General features: G+C 41.3%; 1 protein-coding gene across 1 annotated transcript in view; it reads right to left on the reverse strand.

Annotated features, from left to right (window-relative positions):
- Positions 1-3518: 3518 nt before the first annotated feature.
- LOC139910803 (neuronal migration protein doublecortin-like) overlaps positions 3519-18128 on the reverse strand; it is a 30874-nt gene continuing 16264 nt past the window's right edge. The window contains exons 4-7 of the mRNA XM_071898228.2: positions 14531-14633; positions 10870-10959; positions 5758-5855; positions 3519-5624 (exon numbers count right to left, since the gene is read on the reverse strand). Of these exons, the coding sequence (XP_071754329.1) occupies positions 5568-5624; positions 5758-5855; positions 10870-10959; positions 14531-14633 (348 nt within the window). The 3' untranslated portion in view covers positions 3519-5567. The remainder of the gene's footprint in view (positions 5625-5757; positions 5856-10869; positions 10960-14530; positions 14634-18128) is intronic.

The following is an 18128-nucleotide window of genomic DNA, read 5'->3' on the forward strand; positions in this document are numbered from 1 at the left end:
GGCCAAACGAGCTGCTTCAGATGGAGAATTTCTTGTTTAATCGCCAACAGCCTCTTCTGGTTCTATTCTGTGTCACCCACAGCTCCCCTCTGCAGACTGAAGGCAGCGTGCGACCTCATGACAACCTCTCTCTGGAAAATTTAACGGGGAATTACACCAAACTGACCTTTTGTTGTTGTTGTTGTTGTTGTTGTTGTTGTTTTACAGATTTGAGGCATGAGTTCTCAAGATCACAGAAAATGCAAGTTTATGTCCTTAGAAGGCCTGAGATGGTTGGAAAAAGTTTAAATATTGAACATTTAGGTATGGGAAAGTGACAGAATTTTCTTTTCTAATTTCTTTGCTTTGCAGAATACCATCTCAAAAGTCAGTTTTAGTGGAATTCCCCCTCAGGTCTTTTGTCTGGAGTGGCTAACTCTACACTCTCCATGGGGAGAAGTGCCAAACAGCCAGCAGATGGCAGAAAACTCATATAGGTCAACATGATAATGTCAAGGGTGGAAGGAATTACAGCTAGTCTTGTTACTGTAATTGAGTAGCTTTTTTTGTGTTATTGTAGTTTTTTGAGTATTTCTTTAAATCAGTGATTTTACTTTTACTTAAGTATGTTTTGACTAAATCACACCATTACAGAGTACAATGTTTTTAGACTCTCCATAAGCATTGTATCAGAAACTGGTCAGTCATAAACTCACAGACTGTTGAGCATTTTGCAGTGAACGGTCAGTCAGCCGAGAAGAAAAGAGAAATCTGGCTTTATTTTTTTTATTTTTTTATTTATTTTTTCAATTAAAAAAAATCTAGTTTGAACTCTGTCTTCTCGTCCTTTTAGAACTGCATGGAAGAGATGATCACTTGTAACAATGTTCTCTTTTCTAAAATGTAAGTAATTTTTACTCTGAATACATTTTAAATGAGCTACTCTTAATTTTTAAGTAGAGATTTTTACAACAGTAATTTTAACTCTACTAAAGTAAAACTTCAGCAAAGTAACAATACTTCTACTAGAGTAGGGTATGATGGTACTTTTTCCAACCCTGTGTAACGCCCACAGTATCTTTGTCCATTGCTAAAACCAGCATGTGTTAGTCCATACTTGGGCCCTGCAGCAGAGGCCGCCAGAGCCACATTCAATCTTATTCAAACTTCAACATGTCAGACTCAGTCTTCTGTTTTAGGAGAGGAAGGAGGGGGCTTGCTTTTGCAAGGACAAAGAAGAAATGTGCAAGACAACTATAACTGTGCAGTTCCAGTTCAGAAACAACCAAAGTACATCAAGATGTTGGGAATTTAATGGTGTGAATTAGATCGGGTGGGAAGCCTTTTTCCAGTCTTTATAATAGATCTATATAATGCAGAGATATCAGCAGATACGGTTTGAGGTGGTCACCTTCAATAAATGCATGGATTTGTTTTGAACCCAGGCTCTCAGATTCTCTGTTGATTGGCATGTTACAATATGAATATTTGATCAATACAGATCAGCACCAATAGTATGTTGTATACCTTTAGACAAGATGAGCATTATTGAGCAATCATAGATGCCTGCTAACATTTAGAGGTCACTCTATATAATGATAAATATAATAAATATAATGAGAGGAACATGGATGGGATTGGTTGTTAAAACTACATTTAATGCTTTAATTTATGATTCTGTACAGGATGTTCAGTTGTACTCTGTAAGATGCTTGTATTGCTGATAGTTTACATTTATAAGGCATAAATTGTACTTGGCATGCATATACATAAAGGTGTGTGGATGTATTTTGTTTAGCTAGAAATACTAAGTGCTTTCACTTTGGCTACTCTTCAAGCGAGGCAGATTTTGATGGGAACAGTTGCAATACAGTGGGTAGTAATCAATTAATCCTATAATCCTGGGCTGATTTAAGTGGGAATTGTGACCAATATTTGGCCCTACAAACAGTTTGATTTTAACAATATCAAAAGTATTATTTGAAATAGCTTGCTTATTATTTCCCAAACATTTTGACAATACAAGAGGGTTTGAAATATACACTATGTTTCAATATTATTACTAACAATGGCATTTTCTTTAGCCCACTAACACTGTAACACTTTGGCCTCTGGCCCAGCGTTTTGTTCGGCCACCTCTGATACACAAGTCAGCATTTACAAGTGAGAGATTTCCAGTTACCATGGAGATGAAGATGGCCTTATGGTGATCTCCACATGAACAAAATAATACTATTTTTTATCACTCTCTTTTATCTATTTATACTTCTGCCAACTAGATAGCTTTTTAAGTCATTGAGCAGCTGCCATGAACATTGCACACGCACACACACACGTCTGCACTGTTCCTGTCTGCCTCTGCGGGGGAAAAAATTTGAATATACTATGGATTAATCACTGAATAGGAAAATAGGTATGGATAAGCAGTGTGTTGGCGTAGTGCTGTGAGACAAACAATGAGACATGAAAATGTGTTCCTGACTGTACATCCGCAGTGGCAAAGCTGGAGGCAGTCCATAATCGCAATAAAAAACTCAAACACAGAGGTGAAATGCAACTGTTTTAATTGCAAAAGGATACCGGTTAATACATTGAATGAAGCACTGAAACAAGCCACTGTGACATTGCAAAATACCACTAAAAAGGACATTGTAAATTCCCAGGAAAAAAAGTCATTCATTCAACCAGAGAAGGCATACATATGTAAGAGAACAGGAGGGGAGCATATTTACACCAAGATAAAGTGTCCTGTACCTCTACAAAACAAAGCATGGTGGGAGCTCTCCTCATTCAAGACATTTAAAAATGTTTTACAAACAGCTGTTAACAAAGAACACATGTCTTAGTCGTCCCATTTAATTTTTTATCAAAAGACAGTAATCTAAAAAAAAGGCACCACTGTAGGTGATGAATTCACACCATCCATCTTACATGGTGGCGGCAGATTCACACAAAACAACTGACATTTTCCGTTAATGTTTTTTATATGCTGTAGAGCTGTAATAAGCTGTAGAAAATTTAGGGAAAACAGACAAAGATATTAAACAGCATGTGAGATGATACAGAACCGATATTTTCAGAAAAATGACTACAAATGGGGGTTTTTGTACAAAAATGTTGATTCATTAAAGGTGAGGTGTCCCTGCTGTTGGATTAGCTGCTATTAGCTGCTGTGCTGGCGTCATAGCGCTCCCTGCAGGAGAAGGGTGTAGCTGACAGAATCTGATGGGCTGTTCGTTTTTTTGGGGTCAAACGTAGCTGATGAGCATACTGTAGCTGTTGAAAGCTTATCCAGACAGAGGGAGTGCACCACATCACTTTGCAGACATATAATATGACTTTCAGACAGTCATAGTCTCATAATGGAAAAACTGCGCTGAAATTTCTCCTTGCAAATGGACTGAGTTCATTTCTTATTGAGCTGAAATTAAAAGAAACACTGATTTAACTATTCATGTTACTCTCCAAGAAAATCCAAATGCATAGATGTTACTTAAAAGATGCTACGTGCGCAGGATTTTCTCAATATATATTTTTTTTGTGAAATTAGTTGTGGTGACGCATCGTTAACACTGGCAAGTATACAGTACAGTGTCTGTTGCTGTGATGAACAGTAACTCCCTGCTTTGTGCTTTTAATTTTAAAGTCCAATTTAGAGCTTCTCAGGCTTGATTCCCTGCAAAATCTGAGAAAGCTCTTCCGGTAGATTTGTGTGACACGCATCAAAAGTAGCGGTGAGGGGGAAATAAAGGAATATGTCTATAGAAAACTGCACACAGAGGCTTGAGAAAAGTACTAGCGGTCAGTAGGATAGCTCACTTGACCAAGATAAATCTAGAGGAAATGGATACCCTTGATATAAATCAATAAATTTTCTAAGATTTTACAACCCGCACACAGATTGAGACAACCGTTATGTTTCCATCTCCCTGTATCTGAAAATTGTGATGAAGCACTATGTTGAGCCATGCAAAATATGAGAAGCCCCACTACTGTTTAGTGCCCTGGTAAAAATCTAATTGCCTTAGATGATCATGGTTTAGTCTGACGTTATTTTGATGAGTTAAAAGTAACATGCATAAATCTCCAAGTGTGCTTCCTCCAGAGCATTTTACAGAACTTTACATACTTTTCCCCTTTCTATAATTCTCGGTCTAATACATACTTTGGCTTTGAGACCGCTATCATCTCTGAATTTTACTCACTGTGTTAGTGATAAAATAGACCTATGTCACCAGTAGCTGTGGTGGAATCACTTGTAAAGAGGAGGGGAAGGAAATTACTAATAAGCCGGCCTAAAAGGGAATTATTTAGTCTTTGTCAATAAAATACTATATCTGCATTTGTTGTTCAAAATAGGCCCAATTGTTCGCCTTTGGTTCTTCTTACACACCTTTAGGTCCTTCAATTCAGCTTTTTACATGCCCATGGTTTCATAATCATTCATCACTATCATGCACTGCAGTTTGTGAAAATCTAAAACACATAGGGTATATACCATGTATAGCCTATTATCTATGTATAGGGTCAAAATAGAAGAAACGCCAACATAAAGATTTCCCTGAGGGTGATGTGGGAAGCTTTTTCTTGCATGGTTGTTATCTACTTGTCTCTGAAAGGACAAGCTCATCGCCAATCGTTGCCAACATAATGATTTTGACTCACAATCTGGGCCCTCCATATTTATGGTGGGTTTGAAAAATGCAATTTTACACATAATCTCTCATGTATGTTCATTTGGGAACATGTGCTCTGATTGAGAAGGCGTTGGCTTGTGGCCAACAATCCTCTTCAGCCAGGAGATGCAACCCACACACAGCATCACCCTCGGTGTGGCGGGACTTCATTTTGGTTTTTCTTTTATTTTGACCATACCCTGTATCATGTTGAGCAAATGTTAGACAGACGTTGTTATTGACGTTATGGAAGCACAGCAATGGACATTTGGGCGAAGATGTCATGATAGCTATACAGAGTATTTACAGCAGAAGAGAAAGACTTTATCTGGCTTAGCAGTCTTCCCCTTAAAAGATACCGTTACCTTTCACACCTTTAACCCTAGGGCAGAAAGACAGGAGGACATGGAGGAACATCACGAATACAAGTGATACAAAACTTCAGTCAATTCTGACCAACACCCCTAAAAAATATCCATTTGCTGCCTGGAATTCTGTTATTGAAATAGCCAAGTCTGACTCCATTCTGTAACAAAAAAATTGTATGAGATCAAAGTGAAAATTTTACATCATGGAATCTGCTTATTAGTGAATCGTGTGCTCTTTTGAGAAACAGTAGCTAACCTCTAGACAATAACATCCTTGTGCACTTTATCGAGCAATGTCGATTCTTACAACACGGCTGTACATTTTCCATCAAGAAACGAGATTTAAAAAAAAACGGTTTGTGTGTGTGTGTGTGTGTAATTCTCAAGCAGCAAATGGTGTCATAGCCCTGGTGGCTAAGGCCTTAATAAGAGACAAGAGTGGTTCAGCAGGTGGCACTGTCAGTGAAGGTGGAAAGCAGCAGAGGTAAAAACTTCTGTGTTTCAGGCCAAAAAGCAGGCAGGCTGCAGCTGCGAGGAGGAGAGTCTACATAGATTCACCGAGAGAATCGTCGTCATCCAGAGATAAGGGCAGGTACAGATCCTACAGACACAGGGGGGCAAAATCACATTTAGAAATGAGCGGTTAGGACATAAAAAAAAAAGGCTTGAGCAGGAGACAAAAGGGCGAAGGGATGTAAGGGGACAGCGGGGTCAGTGACGGAGCGGATAGGTACCTTCTGCTTGCGGTTGAGGCCTGGGCTGGTAGGGGTGGAGGTGGGGGAATGCTTGGAAATTGGGGTGGAGAGCTGGCTGCTGGAGCCCGTCCCGTTGGCTGCAAGAGCCCACGCAGCAAAGAAAAGAGAGAGAGGGAGGGATAAAAGGGGGAGAGTGAGGGAGGGAGGGAGAGTGAAGAAGAGAGAAAGGGAGTAAAGAGGTAAACAGAGAGTAGTGCGGATTAGGCAGTGAGTAAGAGAAGCCTGCGCTCCTTGCTTGGCTGTGGAGGAAAGTCATCCTGAACCATGGCCTCACTTGGCTGCGGCGCAGACAGCGGCTGTGTGTCTGGGTCTAGGTGGCTGACTGGCTCTCTGTTTGTTCCCCTCTTACTAGATGACATTTTATTCACTTACTCCGCGTCCTGCCAGGTTGCTAGGATTCCTTCTGTGTGGAACATTGTGTTTATATCTTAAGAGTGGTGTGATGTGATGTAGTTTGTGTGTTAAACGTTTTAAAAGACTTTTTTTTGGTCTATGAGAGATAAAAAAGAATTCCGAAGACTATGAGCCAGATGGCCAGTGTAACTTTGAGCCAATGCAAGTTGAAAACACAGTGCGGATAAAGCTTCATTGTTAACCAGCTCCGATGCCACTAGGTTCATTGCACCACTCTGTCAAATAAACACACGTACAAATTTAGACTCGCATCCGCAAGCAATTTGAACGCCTTAAAGGAAAGACCCACCCTAAAAAAACAGAACTCGCATATCCTCTGATCGTGCAAACTGAACATGAGCAACTCTCTCCCAAATCTACAAACGAGAGTGAAGATTCCAGTTACCAAACCGTGAGCTGCTGCAGTGCCAGCAACTTGGAGAATGGCTTTGTGGATTCATAGTTTTTACAGCCAAATGAGTATTTTTACCCAAATGTGACACTGTATTGCTCATGCAGAGGCACCCTGGTTTCTTCTTATGCATCAACAAAGTCTCCCAGTAATCGTCAACAGAGGAGCTCTAGGATTTATCTTTTTTGATTTCTCTGTTCATATTCTGAGGCGAACCCAAGCCAGCGCGGGTCTGGTTAGTTGAAGGTCACCACGTTTCAGCATGGTGCCTGTTTTCCAGCCATATATGGGCTTCCACCTCGGTGCCTGGCCAAACACACTTTGCCTTTCAATGCTTTGCTCAGTAAAAGCAGCGCACCCATATTATACAGAGACAAGGTGGCTGCTGGAGGCCAGAGACGTGACCAGACACCAGGGAGAGGAGAATGTGGCCGATTAGCAGGCCAGCTGCTCAGTAAGGCTGCATGATAAATCAAATCCAAACTGAAATTGTGATTTGAGCATGTGCAATTTCTAATTTCTGATGATTTTTTTCACTTATTTATCTCTTTCACACACACTACCGATTGAACACACGTGTGAGAGCGAACCGCATCTGTTGGCGAATCTCACTCTGCAGTGTCCATGCGCTAGGTACATGCACAGCTGATGTTGAGCTGTTGGCCAATCAGAAGCCTCCGTACCAGTTGTTAACCAATCAGAAGCCGAAGAGGCAGAGATAGCCGGACAATGATATATTTGATATTTTTCTGTGTTCGTTTGCACTATTCATGTTTAGTCATATAATTTGACAGCTGTAATTTTCAGCAGTTGTGGAGTGCTTCAGCCAGTTACAGCCAATACACTTTTAAAAACAGCCTAAATTATTTCATTTATTATAATACTAGTATGTTCATTCTAAAGATTTACTTCTAGTAGACCACTGAATCTGTGCTTTCAGCTTTGTTACAAGGAATAAAGAAATGTTGACTCAAATGTATAGATCACAATTCAAATAGCAATTACAATATTTGCAATTTCTTTTCCATAATGTGCAGCCATACAGCCTTAGTCTAGACCAACTGGTGGTCTAGACTAGATGGTGGTGATAACTGAGCTCACAGAACTATTGAAGGTTATAAAAATAACGTTAGTTCTCATGGAGAGAGGATTTTTGCTTTACATCACATAAAAAGACATTTATTAGTTCAGATATTGTTTAGCATGACAGTTCTAAAAATTTAGTTGATATTTGGGGAAAAAAAAAAAAAAACTAAAATAACTACAAACCTTAGTTGATGCTTTAAAAGAAAGTCAGGAAAGGGTTAAACAGAAACATGCACTCAATGGATGAATATATGGCTTTTATTTAATAAATTAAGATGATAGAAAAAAATAAAGATAAGACCCCAAAAAGAATAAAGGACTTCAGCCTCACACATAACCATAGTAATATACACCTGCTTTTGTTAAATAATGAATGATCTTAGAGGACGTCTTTTCAGGAATTTCAGGAGCCTGCTATAATATACATATTTAAAAAACAAAACAGAACAAAAAAATGAATGAGAAATACCGAGATCCAGCTCTTTTATGGCGTTCTGGTATTCAAGATTCTGATTACAGAGTTTTGGTGTTGAAAGGGGAACACAAGGTGGGGAGATACGGTTCGAAATGTTCTTAAATTTAGTAACTACTCCAATCCCAAACAGCACCCCAGGCCAGCACCACACAAGTTAACTAAATATCCTATCCTGTCCTGCAGCCATCATCACCCTGCTGACCTCTCGGCACTACAGGGGAGGCTGCCGCTTGCCATATTACTGCCTCACCAGCCTCTTGGCCATCCATCTGCTGTCTGAAAGGCCAGGCCATCCCCCATCAGTGATCTCTGAAATATTAAAGAGCACTGAAGGAGTTGAGTGAGCCAGCAGGGCCGGAGACGACAACGGCCCTCCCACCTACCATGTGGAGAGGCGTGAAACGTATACTGTGGACTGACACACTGGGACAGGGGGACAGGGAGCTGGACTACTATCCCTCCAGGCTGTGGTTCAGCCCTGCACTTAGAGTGATGTTTAACTTTGGTAGTACCTTGGGTTGTGTGGCTTTCTGGACATTATATAACCCCAAAATCAGCAATTCTCTGTTATCTGTTGCTCTGGGGCTCCATTCACCGCCATTGTACGGCAAAACAGGTCTGAAAATCACACTTTTAGCACATAAAAAAAACGCGAACAAAGCAGATTCTAAGAATATATAAAAAAACTAGTCATTCTGCTGAATTTTTTTTTTAAGTGAATCGCTTTCTTTATGTTATTAAACCTTTCAGTTTGAAGAAGTGTAACACCAAAATTCTTCTGACCGGATTTCAGTGTTACACTATTAAACTTGGTTTAATAACATAAAGGAAGCAATTCACTTAAAAAAAAAATTCTGCGGAATGACTAGTTTTTTTTTATATATATTGTCAGAATCTGCTATGCTTTTATGTGCTAGAAGTGTGTTTTTCAGACCTGTTTCGCCATACAATGGCAGTGAATGGAAAGAGAAAAAAACGCAACTGTCCAAACGTCTCTACCGGAGCAACAGATAACAGAGAATCAGCGATTTTGGGGTTACATCCTGTCCAGGAAAGCTACACGACCCAAGGTACTAGCAAAGTTCAACATCACTTCAAGTCCATGCCCTACACGGTACTTAACACACCTGTCACTGTGGCAATCTGGCCATTGAATCACCCCTTTCCTCCAAGTTATTTGTTAAAACTGACATATCTTTGACAATGACAAACATTTCTGTGTTATTTTGTTTTCCAGTATTCATAGTTTACGCGAACGCTGTCAAAGGAAACAGATGCATGCCAGGTTTTATTGCGCATGTCTGGCTTGCGCCGTATTTGTTTACATGGTCAGAAGTCATGGCAGAGCACAGCTGTCCTCCTCAGCCAAAGATGGAAGGCAACTGGTGGCGCCCTCAAATAAACTATGAACACTGGCAAATGAAATAACACAGAGATATGGCATTGTTTTCCTGTGTTAAAAGCATTTATTGCTAACCTGAAAGATTCAAGCAAGTCTCTTCTATTACCTACTGAATAATATTAAAACATTTTAAATGGCTGGTGTTCCCCTTTAACAGCCAAACAGACAGCTGAGAGCTGTTCATTGAGCCACTACCTTTGTTTACTTTTCATATTTTTTTCCAGTGGTAAATGAAAGCATCTGCATTAGTAACATTATGAAATTCTAAATCTCATCAGATTACCCTCAATAAACAAAGGCTGGATTTTCACTGTCCCCATTCTAGTGTATTAGTGGGTTTTTATGAGGTGTTGTGCTGAGATTAAGGAGCTGCTGTCCTCTGGACCCCCAATAAACACAACAGTCTGACTCCAGCTCTCTGAGCACAGAGCGACAACAAAGAGGAGCGCCGGGCTTTTCACTCCCTCTCTGCCCTGTGTCAAATCCCAGACAGCAAACTGCAGATTACAGACAAAAGAATAAAAGGAAACAAAAACAAATAAAAAAAGAAAAGAAAAACCACACACCATGGAAATTTATGAAAAAAAAAACCCACATGCACCCGTCATATAGTTGGATACATTTTGTTACTGTTTGATTAATGCTGGATGAGTAAAACCTGCCGTAGTCTGGGTTAAAAAAAAAAAAGAGAGTTGGAGGCAAAATTGAGGCGGCTAGTGCAACACTAGGACCTTAACTGAATTATTTACATAATAAACATGACCACTTCCTGAAGGAGATGTGCAAAATGCGTAGTGTGTGTATTTGTGCCATTTTTCTGTGAGACTCTATTGATCCATGAAGGAGAAATTCATCTTAATGTTTGCCCTTCTTCAGAGAGAGGTCAGAGGTCAGCTGCAGAACAAAAGCCCTGGAGCTGCTTGGGATTCAGCGTCTTCCTCGAGGACACTTGGGGGCTTGAACCCGGGCCTTCTGGTGCAAGGACAGTCAGTGGAATTATGGTATGCACCATTTAGGTCGCACAGAGCCCCGTAAGGGAAATACAGTGTGCGCTCGTACACCAGGCAGTACGGTAGAAGTCACACAAGCATCAGTTTTTCAAGTCATCAGAGTACCCTAAATAAACAATCATGCATTATTTATATTTTTTTATAAATTATATTATTAGATTATAGAGTTCATTTAAGGTCCCGGCGTTACACTGGCCTAGTTTTAATTGCCACCAACTTTCCTTGTTTTGATTTATAGGATTAGGCGAAGCCAGTTTATGCTGCAGTTCAAACAGGGAGAGTTACAGTGTGGGTCAGATAATAAGGGGCTCACTCGATTCAGCAGGAGACTTGCTGCGCCTGATCGGACCAGGACTCTTAGCCAAACCCCTCTGAGCTTTGGGTGCCTTCATCACCCTGCATTCTGTGGAGAGAAACACACACACACACACACAGAGTTAGACATCATCACTTTTTCCCCCCACAGTGCCTCAGTGAGCGCTGCGTGTGTGTGTGTATGGGGGGGGGGGGGGGGTTGTGCAGCCCTGCCCAAAATGATTTTAAGTTAATCAAAATGAAATTAATGTAAATTATATGTTGGAGAATAACTGTGAAACATTATCTAGGTGAAGCCCTCTATCTGCAAAAAAACAAAAGGGAACTGTACTTTTTTTTAGGTAGACTGATTCCAGAAACATACAAATTAGGAGGACATGGTGAAGGAATATTTGCATCGTTGCATTTCCATATAAATGCAGGCATTAGCTAGAACCGTATAGCGTAGGTACAAACTCCCATCAGCATGAACTCATACAGTACAATACACACCGTAGATACACAAGGATATGTGTACACAAACAAGCATGCAAACACACACACGGATATGTGCACACACGCTCTCACAGCATGAGCATGACAAGGAGACAAAGAGAAGAGTGACTGCAGCAGCATCCCCAGGAAAAGCATGAAAGGCAACATGGATGAAGGAAGAGACTTTTCTGCAGACTGTCACCAAGCCTCTTCCTCTCAAAAGAGACTGACACCAGTCTCTATGAGAGCATGGTGGCTTTATAATGCTAAATCATAGCCACATTGTACACAGATGTGTCAACAACAATGACCTTCATTGTCACTCCATTGTTTTCTGTATGGGTCATTGTTAATCTTGTTGGAGCAACAATTAGCAGCTTTGTTAAGGCATGTAATCTTTAGATTTCAATTTAATGTATGATTATTTGTGTACATAGTTTGATACAATATCTGCATTCTATTTTTATATTCCTGGGTTTACATGCTGGAGATCTGTCGTCTGTGAATTTCATGTAAATGTGCGGAGGTGAGTGTTTGTGTACAGCATATAGAAATGTATGCTGCTGTGCAGAATATTCTGGGTCATTGTATTAATCAGGGTAGACAGACTCCAGACATTTCTCCTCCTCCCTCGCCATCTTCCCCTCCACTTGTACCGTGAGTGTCTGTTTCTCTCTCTATCTCTCTCTCTCTCTCCCTCTCCTCCTCTCTCTCTCTCTCTCTCTCCTCTTCCACTATTGATGCTAATTATACTATCTGTCCTCCCTCCATCTCCTGGGATCTTACTGTGTCTTTCTTCTCTCTCTTAACCTTCACACACTAGTGGGTACAGACAGACGTATACTCATGTGCCATTGTTTGCAACGCAGACATGCCACCATGCTTTCGAGTATACTTCAGACTGACAGCTTGTCTCGTCTACTCAGTAGCCTCAAAATAGCCTCGAGTCCATCTGCACAGATTTCCTGCTCGACTACAAGTGATGCTGTTACTGTATAAACAGACATGCATAAATTCTCTTTTATCTGAATGTCCATCCACATTGTCTTGCATTTAATATAAAGAGGGTCAAAAACCACCACAAGGGATCAAGGTCTATTTTAGCAATTCTGCCCTACAAAGCCAAAGAGCAGAGAAACTGAGAAAAATAGTTTGTCTCCTGCCCTGACAAAAGTATAGCTGGTACAGAATTGGACAGTACATCATTTAATGTGGCTATAATGTTTGTGGAAATCCAAATCCTGATCATGTGCTTTGACCTTTAAAACACATCAAAAAGCAGCTACTGCTGTATGTCTTTGCAGGGAAGAATTGCAGTCCAAAACATCAGGATTTGACGGTAAATCATCGGATGTGATCCATGTTATGCCGACGCTGTCCATCTAATGTCCATGTGACGTAGCACAGAGAGGGCTTTCTCCTTCTCTCGGCCAGCTCGATGCCATCTTGTTCGGCATTGCCCCACTAACCTAGGTTATTATAGGCCCCATGAAACAATTTAGGTTTGGTTCAATCAGGAGAGTAGGCAAAAGGAAAAGCACCCAGATCATTATAAATTCTCTGGCATCCCCATCCTACCAAGATCCACTTCCATCCAGGCAGCGATGGAGGGAAATACAGAGTCACAGACAATGCACATGACAAATCAGCCCTTTATTAGGGCTGTGTAAGGTTTAGGAGACATTCTTTTTCATAAGATGTTGAATGTTGGAGGTACAACATGGAAGTGTGGGGGTGGAAGGGGGGGGACTTTAAGCGAAAGAAAGCTCAGTGGATCGTGTTGTTAAAAATAGGGTTTTCAGGGTCTGTGGGGAGCAGAGAGACTCAGTGAGACGAGCAGTTTTACATTTCCTCTCCTCGACTACTCAACAATATCAGCACCACCAGATCAACTGGCCTAAACCTATCACCACCTAGATTAATGGCTCTCCCTCTACCTACTGCTATCCCTGCTGCTGACTAAAGATAACAGTCGTCTCCCTCTGTCTCTTTCTCGCTGTCCCACCCCCTCTCTCCCTCACAGACATATTTTCTCCTCACTATATACAAGCATACAGCTTAGTATGTTAACATAACATCTGTTCCAGAGTCTTACAGACAAATCCATTATGAAACATCAAAAGGGCCCGTAATGGGTAAGTGTTATATTAAATGACACCCTGGGAACTACTTATCGCTCAGTCTGTGTGGACGTATCCAGTTTACATACACATGATCTAATGTAGGTGCTCAAGTGCAACCCAAGCTTCGGACTCCAGTTGGTGAGTCCAGAATATTGAGAAAACTAACCTTGAAGTCACTTAAAATCTCTTGCCACATATAACCATAAAACCATGGCGATATACTGTATCAGTTTCACCTATTCCAGAGTTTGCACCTTCTGTAAGTCGCTCAGGATAAGAGCGTGAGCTAAATTCCTAAAATGAGAAATGTAGTAACACGCAGTCCACTGGATGCCTTCAACTTACACAGTGCTCTTATAAAAACCAACAATAATATCAACCTCTAACAGAGACAAACGTAGCGGTTCACTCCTGTGAACAGCCAGATGTGGGCAGGATGAAATAAATGGACACTAAATGGACACTAACTTCTTAGAATGTGAAAACTTACATAAATGTTGCAACTTAGCCCTCTGTCAAGTGCATATTAATGCATGCGAGTGAATTTCTCATACAGTTGGTGTTATTTGCTGTTGTACTTTCATAATTGGCCATTCTGAAATGCCAATACTGTTCCATTGGAGTTATCTGCTACTTTCACTGTGGATATTGAGTAATAATGTCACAACTTCATCACTCTTCTAAACCAATGGAGGGGTTAGTTACCATGTAAATACAATTTAGTAACCAGGAATCAAGTCTGACTTCAGTTAGTAGCACTATTCTTTTGGAGTTAAGTAGGACTCAAACATATATATTCTAACTAAAGCAAGTAAGCAAAATGTTTATAATCATCTTTTCTCAACTACAAGGCAATGTATTACTGTCTTTAGGCCAATATTGCTGCACAACATTGATTATTATAGAGAATATTTACCATGGTTTACAAAAAATACTGCACAATGCTAATTTACTGCTCACCATCAGGTCTTAGCCATCAGGTCTTAGTATTTTCTATGTAAGTATACAGTTACTAGCCTGTACTTTGTGTACCGTGATGTAAACTAATGTGTTTGTGCTCACCGTTCTCATCCAGAGAGAAGTCGTCCTGGGCATAGCGGAATTTCTCCGGTCCACATGCAATGAAGACATCGTCATCACCAAAGAAATCTTGGAGGCAGGTAACCTGTGGAGTACAAAGACAGATTGCTTGAGACCGCTGGTAGTCTGGCATCAACTGGTGCAAATGTAAAATCTGTTCTAAAGGCTAATCATGGTGACAGTGACTGCTGGCTTTATTCTGCTTGGCAAAGCTAAATTACATTACATTAATATAAGACATAAAAATCAAAAGAGAGTTACAGAAACAGAGGAGCTTGCAATTGCCAAGAGGGCTTCATTATTATGCATTTTTTAAATGAAGTACATTTGAAATGCTGATTCAGGACTAATTAAAAAATGATGTTACCCATAAATTCCAGTGTGGTGAAGTGTTACTAATAATCGTGCATGGTGTGAGGTTGTGCAAAGGATGCATGGTTTGCTCACAGATTCAGTGCAACTCAATGTTGTATTAACTTCCAATTACATTTGATAAAAAAAAAAAAAAGAGGCGGCTCTGAAATATTGTGTATATCCTAATTAAAGAGAAGGATAGCCAAACTGAGACTGGTCTACATCTAATAAATTCAATCCTGCCCAGCCTACTGGCACCTTGGATGTGCTAGACACAGGTAAAAATAAAGGGTCCTCCTTGCCCGCCAACCAAAGGCTGTATTAAGCTTCGAGAAGTAGGTCAGCTTTGTGTTATACTTGACATGTTAACATGCCTTTTAGCTATAGCTGCATCTCACTAGACACACACACACACACACACACACACAAACAGAGTATAATATTACACCTTTCCTGTAATGTCTAAATGATTCAACTTAGTTCAGACCCGCTCCTCCAGGCTCTTTTCCCTCTACAGCAGCTGTTGACACAATATGGCCTACTTAGTGGACAGATGTCTCTGGCCACACCTTCTCCCCTGCTCTCCACTATATAGGCCCCGTTAACCAACTAAGGCACGCCTATTATAGCCATTCAAACAAAGAGCTGTGTTTTCCCTCAGATTTGTTACAGTGGTGAGGGCATGATGTGTTACCCAGGATTTCAGCCCCGTTTCCATTATTGCTTCCAGTACCTGTTTATTGTTTCGCACTTGAATTCTTGTATCATGACATATGAACTAACTGAGCTGCAGCTGGCTTGTATCGGCTCTGTCTTTGTCTTGCCTTTGTATTGGTTTCATACAGTTTTAATTTTCTAGCTGCAGACGGGGCACCAGCGCTGAATAAATGCAGGGGGAAACACTGAACAAGACTCTCCCTTGGTCTCTCTTAAGAGGTCCATGCCCCAAAGAGTATGCCGTGTTGGGACGCTCGCCAGGATAGTCAGGATGCATCATGGCCTCCTTTTGTGATACACATCCAAACTATGAGCTGCCGATAATTCGGGAACACCCCACCCCAGCAGCTGCCATGTTGGTTTTCTGTACTGCTAGACGAGCTAAATGTGTGCGGTGGTGACTCGCTGGCGTGGCATCCAGCAGCTGTACCCTCTCTGCGTCCCACAAGATTCCCTGGATACAAGCCTGGAAGAAGAGTATAGGGGCGATGGTTCAAAATCTAACGCATAATCCCATTCTTATTGTTATTTGAGCTCGAGCTCATTTTTAGACTGCGCATATTGTAGCGTTTCCCTCGTGGTCATTATCCAGAGATTAGACACAAGATACTTTCATTAGCTAAATTGTTGCGTGGTATTTACTGGGGATGAAGCAATAAGAGTACCTGCAGGTTTGTCGATTAAATGTAAGATGGGAGCATGAGGAAGCTCTCCGGTTCCCAAGCCGAACCCCTTGCAGTGGGCGGTGGAGAGGAGATGGAAATAGTCTGGAGTGGGCAGGGAGGGAAGTGGGTGGTCCATGTTTGAGGCTCTGAGGCCTGAACAGAGCTTAATAGAGTGATACATATCCATCCGACAGGGCTATTGATAACTCCGTGGATAAATAAATCCAAAGATTATGCACTTATACTTTTCCACCACAACTTTTTGAAAGGACGACCAGGGTTCAAACCCCTGTGTCAACAAGCATCCGCCCTGCTGAAGTGTCCTTGAGCAAAACACTGAATGCTACTAGCAGACCCTCTGCTCCGATTTCCCTGAGGAAAGGGGGCAAACAACAAGAGAATTTCCCTACGGGGATCAATAAAGGGGATCAATAAAATCACATTGTGTGGTAACATTGTGATTCCCTGACCAGTCCTCTTTGCATCGTTAAGCCCACGAATAATTAATATATGTACCAAATGTCCTGCAAAAACCCCAAACATTTCCCAAACATGGCTTGCAGGTGCACCACATTCTGGTTATGATCATTCACTGCATGTGGTAAGTAATGTTCTCTTCATCTGGGGTGCGTATCATGGGTTAAGAGTTATTGTAACCCTTAGTGAATTTGGGTCTGACATCTGTCTACAGTTAGCAGAGATGTTGTGGGAAACGACTCTGGTCCTTGTCCTTTCAGATCAAATGTGAAACGTTGCAGTCTCTTTGAAACACGGCTGTGTTAAGGAAAGAGCAAGCCAGCGTGAGAACATTAGATCTAGGTAACGAGGCATCATCTCTCGATTTGAAAAGGTCAGTCCATTGTGTGGACCAGACCCACCTGGCAACAGTATCTATGAGAGGGACAATATAAGACAACATGATGCCATTCACCTTTAAGATGGCCAAAGTCTCTCAGCTCAGTCTTTATTGAAGTCTTTTAGCTTTGAACTCCTTTACATCTTGCACATGCAGCGCCTAAATCTGAGTCTCTCTCTGTCTCTCCCCTTCCCTCCCTGTGTGTGTGTGTGTGTGTGTGTGTGTGTGTGTGTGTGTGTGTGTGTGTGTTGGGGGAAGGGGGGTGGGGTTTACTAAGAGACTGGCTCCTCCCAGACTCCAGGTGCCCACCACCCTCTGTCCCACCAAGCCCATCCCTAATCTCTGCCTCACCAGCTGTCAGGACCACATGACCCCCCCAAAAAACCACCAACACACCAGCAGCCATGCAGGGACCCAGCAACTACAGCAACTGAATTATTCAGAGTTCCTCTTCCCCCAATCCTGACCAGTGGTCCACAGCCCCAGAAGCTTCATTAGGTGATGGTGGTCAAATGGAGAATACACTAATCAAGTGATCTGTTATCCTGCACTCATTCAATTAAGCATCGAGAACATTAAGAGCGGCCCGTAAGTTCTATAAATCCTACAATGTCTCTCTGCAGTATCAGAAACATTTTTCCTTCCAGTCTCTGTTCTAAGAAACGATAAACCTCAGGGAATTACCTCAGACTGAGATCAGATGCTTCGCCTTTTATGGAATTCATTCCTCAGACCATGGGGGAACAAAACGCTTGAGGCGCAGGTGAAATAAGACACAATATATCCCCTCTATGAGAGTTAATATAATAGACAAATGCATTCTATGATATCCCTTTTCTCAGGTATTGTAAGCATGTTATGATGAAGAGTGCAAACAAAACAGAATAATAAACATCAGCCCCTGTCAGGCTTGTAGAGAGGTAATATTTCACATTTTGGCTGTAGATGGGCATACATTTATGGGAACAACCTACTGCAAATACAAAGT

Source organism: Centroberyx gerrardi, chromosome 11, assembly GCF_048128805.1.
Source record: "Centroberyx gerrardi isolate f3 chromosome 11, fCenGer3.hap1.cur.20231027, whole genome shotgun sequence".
In the NCBI taxonomy this organism is placed as follows: Eukaryota; Metazoa; Chordata; class Actinopteri; order Beryciformes; family Berycidae; genus Centroberyx; species Centroberyx gerrardi.